Here is a 5,328-nt window from a genome sequence, read left to right on the forward strand (position 1 = left end):
TCAAACAAGGTTTTAATTTTCCAAAAATCCACTTAATTGTATTTCTTCCTATAGATATAGGGCCCATCTCTTTCTACAAGAAGGGAGGTGAATATGGTTGTAGAATAACTTGTCCTATTTGTCATTAATTTCACAAGCTATTTTCCTTTTCATACTTTTATTATTATTGTTATTATTATTATTATTATTATGGGAAACTGCATGCATGTGAGAAAAGAAAAAAAAAATAACGAACACATGAGAGGTGCAAGTTTCATTTGTACTCCATTAGAAACACACTTGCACTTTTCATGTGTTGAAAAAAAAAAATTTCTTTTCCTGCCTGCATGTAATTCTTCCTTTATCATTATTATTATTATTTACTGTTGTTTGATTGCTTGATTTTCATGATTTTGCTTTGTTGAACAGGAAAGAAGTGCAGAGACCAAGAAGTATTGATGGAGCTGATGAAAGACACCACATCTTTGGCAGGAGGTTTTGACTTGGCTGATTTGTTTCCATCCATAAAGTTGCTTCATGCGGTTAGTGGGATGAAGCCTAAGTTGATGAAAATGCATAGGAAGATTGATGATGTCCTTGAAAGCATCATCAGAGAGAGAAGAATGGCAAGCACAGAAGAAAGTGAACAAAGAGAGGAAGATCTACTAGATGTTCTACTAAGGCTTGAGAAAACTGGTGATCTTGAGTTTCCCATCACAGACGACAACATTAATGGTGTGTTTTGTTGGGAGATTTGGGGAGAGATTTGGAAAGGAAAAGGGAAAAGCTGTGTGAAACTATGTGAAATATATACATATTTTATTCGCATTTCACCTACATTTTCCATTTTCCTTTCCAAATCTCTTCCAAAATCCTCCAACCAAACACAGCATAAAGCTATCATTTTTGTAAGTTCTTGTGTTATAGTATTATATTTAACCGACAATGCTACGTAGCTCAAATTTTGTGGCTCAAAAGTGGCTCAAATGGCCAAAACGACGTCGTTTTGAGTACAGAACAACATAAAAATGGCCAAAACGACGTCGTTTTGGCCATTTGAGCCACTTTTGAGCCACAAAATTTGAGCTACGAGACATTTTCCTTTATCTCCATCATTTTGTTTTTCGATAAAAGCAACCTAAATTATGTGTTGTTTGTTTGTTTGTTAATTTGGTTGTCTAAATTTTAATTTTAATTTGCGTCTTAATGATCCAATTTCAAATGATGATTGTGTATTAGAATATATGTACCTAAAATATGTGTTCCCTGTCACATTTGTCCCGAAAGTTCTAATTCTGTTAATATATGAAGTATGGATACTTTTATTTTTCGTTTGGCATGTCAGACTTTTTGACTTTTTGGCTATTTTAGTCACAAAAAGACAAAATAAATTTTTTAACCCAATAAGACAAAACATCACATCATACCATAATCATTTTATTTTTTCTCTTAAAAAAGTCAAAAAAAAAAACTAAAAAGCCTATCCAAAACAAGGCTTTTGAGTCCCTGGCTAAAATAGCCAAAAAGCCAACCCACATCCCAAACGAACCCTTAAAAGAGTAAAGTATTTGTATCGGATATCGATATTCCTTAGATACTCGTAAATACATATCAGATACTTTCTAAAAGTATCAGATATTTCTTGATTAATTTTTCATTAATTTTGAAGTATCGGATACTTCAAGTCACGAAATTAGAATTGTAATATTTCTTACATAGCATTAAAATATAATATAATTATGAGGATAAAAACAAAAATATTTTTTCAATATTTTGTTTAGTTCTTTGATAAGAAGAATATAGTGAATTAAAGTAATATAATTTGTCAAATTGACTTATTCTTATAAGTGCATAGAAAGTAAGAATTAATTAAATTAAATATCGTTCTTCTGTTATTGTAATATAAATATATTAAACTTGATATTAAAATAAAATATTTGTATGACCTATTAAAAAGTAAAAGAAGTAAACTAACTACCAACTTAAAATATTACCTATTTCTTAAATATTTTTATTTTACATTATAAAATTACAGTATAATTTCTCAACATTTTTGAGCTCATAACTGACTACTAATATAATATTTTCAAAAATATTTTTTTACAAATGCTTCCTAGTCGTATCCGTATTTTATTTTTTAAAATTTTGTCATATCGTCATATCTGTATCCATATTTCCTAGCTATTAATTTACATCCTATGTGTTTTTCTTCTCTATATTATAGTTTGTCAAATTTCCCTGCTCTATCATCCCATGTGTGTGTTGAATTGAATATGCAGGACATGTTCCCTGGTTCAACTGAAACTTCATCAACAACGGTCGAATGGGCAATGGCAGAGCTGATGAAAAAGCCAACTGTAATGAAGAAAGCACAAGCAGAATTGAGACAATCACTCTTAAAGCTCAATGAAAAGCAAAGAATCCACCATGAGACTCACATTCAAAAACTAGCTTACCTTAAAATGGTGATCAAAGAAACCCTAAGGCTTCACCGTCCAGCACCATTGTTGCTCCCAAGAGAAAGCAGAGAGCCTTGCAATATTGATGGATACAACATAGACGCCAATACCCAAGTCCTTGTCAATGCTTGGGCCATCGGAAGAGACCCCAACCACTGGGATGATGCTCAGAGCTTCAGGCCGGAGAGATTCCAACACAGTTCCATTGATTTTGTAGGTAGGTCGTTATTCTTAAAATTATATTTTTTGTTTATTTTTTTAAAAAATAAATATGATTCAAACATGATATTTAATTATTTTGATTTTTTACTTGAATATTTTATTCAACTAGTCTTAAAAAGTGAACGGTTCAAATCATCAAAATAGATATCAAAATAGACCTACTAAACTCAAATGCTCTCAACTTAAAAGAAAGCACACTTTTTATTTTATTTAATTATTATTAGTTGAGAAATTGAAAGAGCATGTTACGGTTCGATTTTAACCGTTACTAATATGAAAGAGTTCTATAAAATAGTAATGCACCAGTTGGTGATTTTTGGGCCTTTGTGAGGCTCAGAGTAAAGTCTACAATAATGATATTTTCAATTATTTATTTTTAGGGCCTTCCAAACAATTCATCTTTGAAAAAACTAAAGTTGATTAGATAACTTTAATTATATGATCAATTACATTTGTTTTCAAAATAATTGACGATATATTTTTTGCATAAATGATATGCTTTGATAGTCTTAGAAATTGAATGATTTAGAACATAAAGGTAGCCCATCACGGGCCCATAGAAGCCCAACACAGCACCGTCCTAAATCGTACTTAATTTTATTTTTAATTTTTGTAAATGATGTGACATGAAGAGTCTTATAAATTGAACGGTTCAAATCATTGAAACAAAACTTATTGTAAACCCCATGGGTCCGAACAACACTCTCTAGTCCAGATTTAAAACTGGAATAGTGAGTGTGTTCCGTTTATAAAAATTTATAGAATCCTCCATTAGAATAAATTAAAGAGATAGAAAGGATGCTTCATAAATGTTTTCCATCCTAATCTTTAATGTAAAACGTATAGCATTTATAATTTCTTTTCTAATATTCAAAAAAATGAAAAATATTTAAATATATTATTTATGTTGATATTTGTCCTAAAAAATTTAAAAACAAAAAACAGACAACATTATTGGTTCAGTTCCATCGATTTGAGAAAAAGACCGTATTATAATTGGTTTGATTCTATCTGATATTCTTCTTACAAACCTATTTTGCACGAAGAAAAATGCTTGGGAGCACTAATTAGTGCTCCCACTAATTAGGTGACAGTGGGTCTCGCCATTAATGATGTGATGTTTTGGTCTTCGAGTTATATATTTTTTTATTTTTTTTTACTTTTTTAATGCATTAGTGCTATTAGTGGTGATATTTTTAGTGGGATGAATCATTGTTGTTTGCAGGAAATAACTTTGAGTTTATTCCGTTTGGGGCCGGGAGGAGGATATGTCCGGGGATGTTGTTTGGATTGGCAAATGTTGAGCTGCCTCTAGCTCTACTTCTCTACCACTTCGATTGGGAGCTTCCAGGGGAGATGAAGCCAGAAGATTTGGATATGAAAGAGGGGCATGGAGCTATTGTCAGGAAGAGAAATGGGTTGTGCTTAGGGGTGCAACTCGGGCGGGCTCAACCCGAGCAACCCGAGCCCAACCCGAGTTTTTTTAGGGCCTGGGCAACTATATCTTGTAATCTGGACGGGCTTGGGCAGATTTTTGATGCCCGAATTGCAATTCGGGCCGGGCTTGGGCAGAACCAATGGCCAACCCGAGCAACCCGAACCCGAATTCAATTTAATATATTATATAAATTATATAATATATAATATATAATATATATATAATTTAATAAATTATGTAATATATATAAATTAAGTAAAAGAGTTAGTCTTAATTTTTATTTTTATTTTTTTTTTTGGTTAGTCTTCTATTAAGTAAAAGAGTTAGTCTTAATTTTTATTTTTTATTTTTTTTTGGTTAGTTTTCTACCATTAGATTAGCATCTTTTATGTCTACCCTTAGATCTACCTACAGGTTTCTGAACTCAGGCAATTCGGGCAATTCGGGCAACCCGAGTTCAAAATACAAAGCTTGGGCCGGGCTTGGGCAACAATGTTCGGGTTCATGGTCGGGCTTGGGCGGGCTTGGGCAGTGCCAAATACAATTCGGGTCGGGCTTGGGCAGACCCTCAACCCGACCGAACCCGCCCGAGTTGCACCCCTAGTTGTGCTTAGTTCCCACTCCTTTTGTTCCTTCATTTAGTGGATGAAGCGACCACAAGTACAAAGAAGGCTTAGAAGGAGCTATTTAATAAAAACATCAATAATAAAAGAAGAAACCCCCCAAAAAGGAGCTGTAATAATTGAAATATTACTTACTCCATTGTCTTCCAAATTTGTATTTCCTATCATGTAATCAAGTTGTGTTTCCTTCAGCTTGCTTTCCCTCATGTTCTGCTTTTATTTACTCTATTTAATAATTTATTAGAAAAAATTTCAAAATTTAAGTCATATAACAAAATAAATCCTGTATTTTTTATTTTGTTTATTTAAACCCAAATTTTTTAATTTATTTTCAATATAAATCATCAATTTATTTTTATTAAATAAAATTGTCAAAAAAATAATTTTTAATTATTAAACTCAATGTGCATATATAAAACCCTATCTTATGGAACTTGAAGCCAAGTAAAGACACTTTTGACACTCTTTTTGGCAAAATGAACTAATAAGCGCATCCGCATCAGTATAGTCAAAATAACAAAAAGGTAAAATATAGCTAGTAAATCACAAAATTGTTCCTCCATTAAACTCAACAATTTTTTTGTAAATGAACTTTTTATTAAATTTG

General features: G+C 31.8%; 1 protein-coding gene across 1 annotated transcript; it reads left to right on the forward strand.

The window, feature by feature from the left end:
• Positions 1-209: 209 nt before the first annotated feature.
• LOC114283091 (desmethyl-deoxy-podophyllotoxin synthase-like) lies at positions 210-4,912 on the forward strand. The gene is made up of 4 exons (XM_082901367.1): positions 210-887; positions 2,259-2,655; positions 3,886-4,078; positions 4,702-4,912. The coding sequence occupies exons 1-4, from the start codon at positions 438-440 to the stop codon at positions 4,745-4,747; spliced, it is 1,086 nt and encodes a 361-aa protein (XP_082757493.1). The 5' UTR covers positions 210-437; the 3' UTR covers positions 4,748-4,912.
• The last annotated feature ends 416 nt before the right edge of the window (positions 4,913-5,328 follow it).

This window comes from Camellia sinensis, chromosome 13, assembly GCF_055761805.1.
Source record: "Camellia sinensis isolate YWXY chromosome 13, ASM5576180v1, whole genome shotgun sequence".
NCBI lineage: Eukaryota > Viridiplantae > Streptophyta > Magnoliopsida > Ericales > Theaceae > Camellia > Camellia sinensis.

What these genes read in the sequence shown, in the direction of transcription:
- LOC114283091 (XM_082901367.1), top strand. Translation starts at nt 438, where the DNA reads ATGGAGCTGATGAAAGACACCACATCTTTGGCAGGAGGTTTTGACTTG. An exon ending in AGCATAAAGCTATCATTTTT is followed by an intron (nt 888 to 2,258) that starts GTAAGTTCTTGT and finishes TTGAATATGCAG; the next exon opens with GACATGTTCCCTGGTTCAAC. An exon ending in ATTGTCAGGAAGAGAAATGG is followed by an intron (nt 4,079 to 4,701) that starts GTTGTGCTTAGG and finishes GTTGCACCCCTA; the next exon opens with GTTGTGCTTAGTTCCCACTC.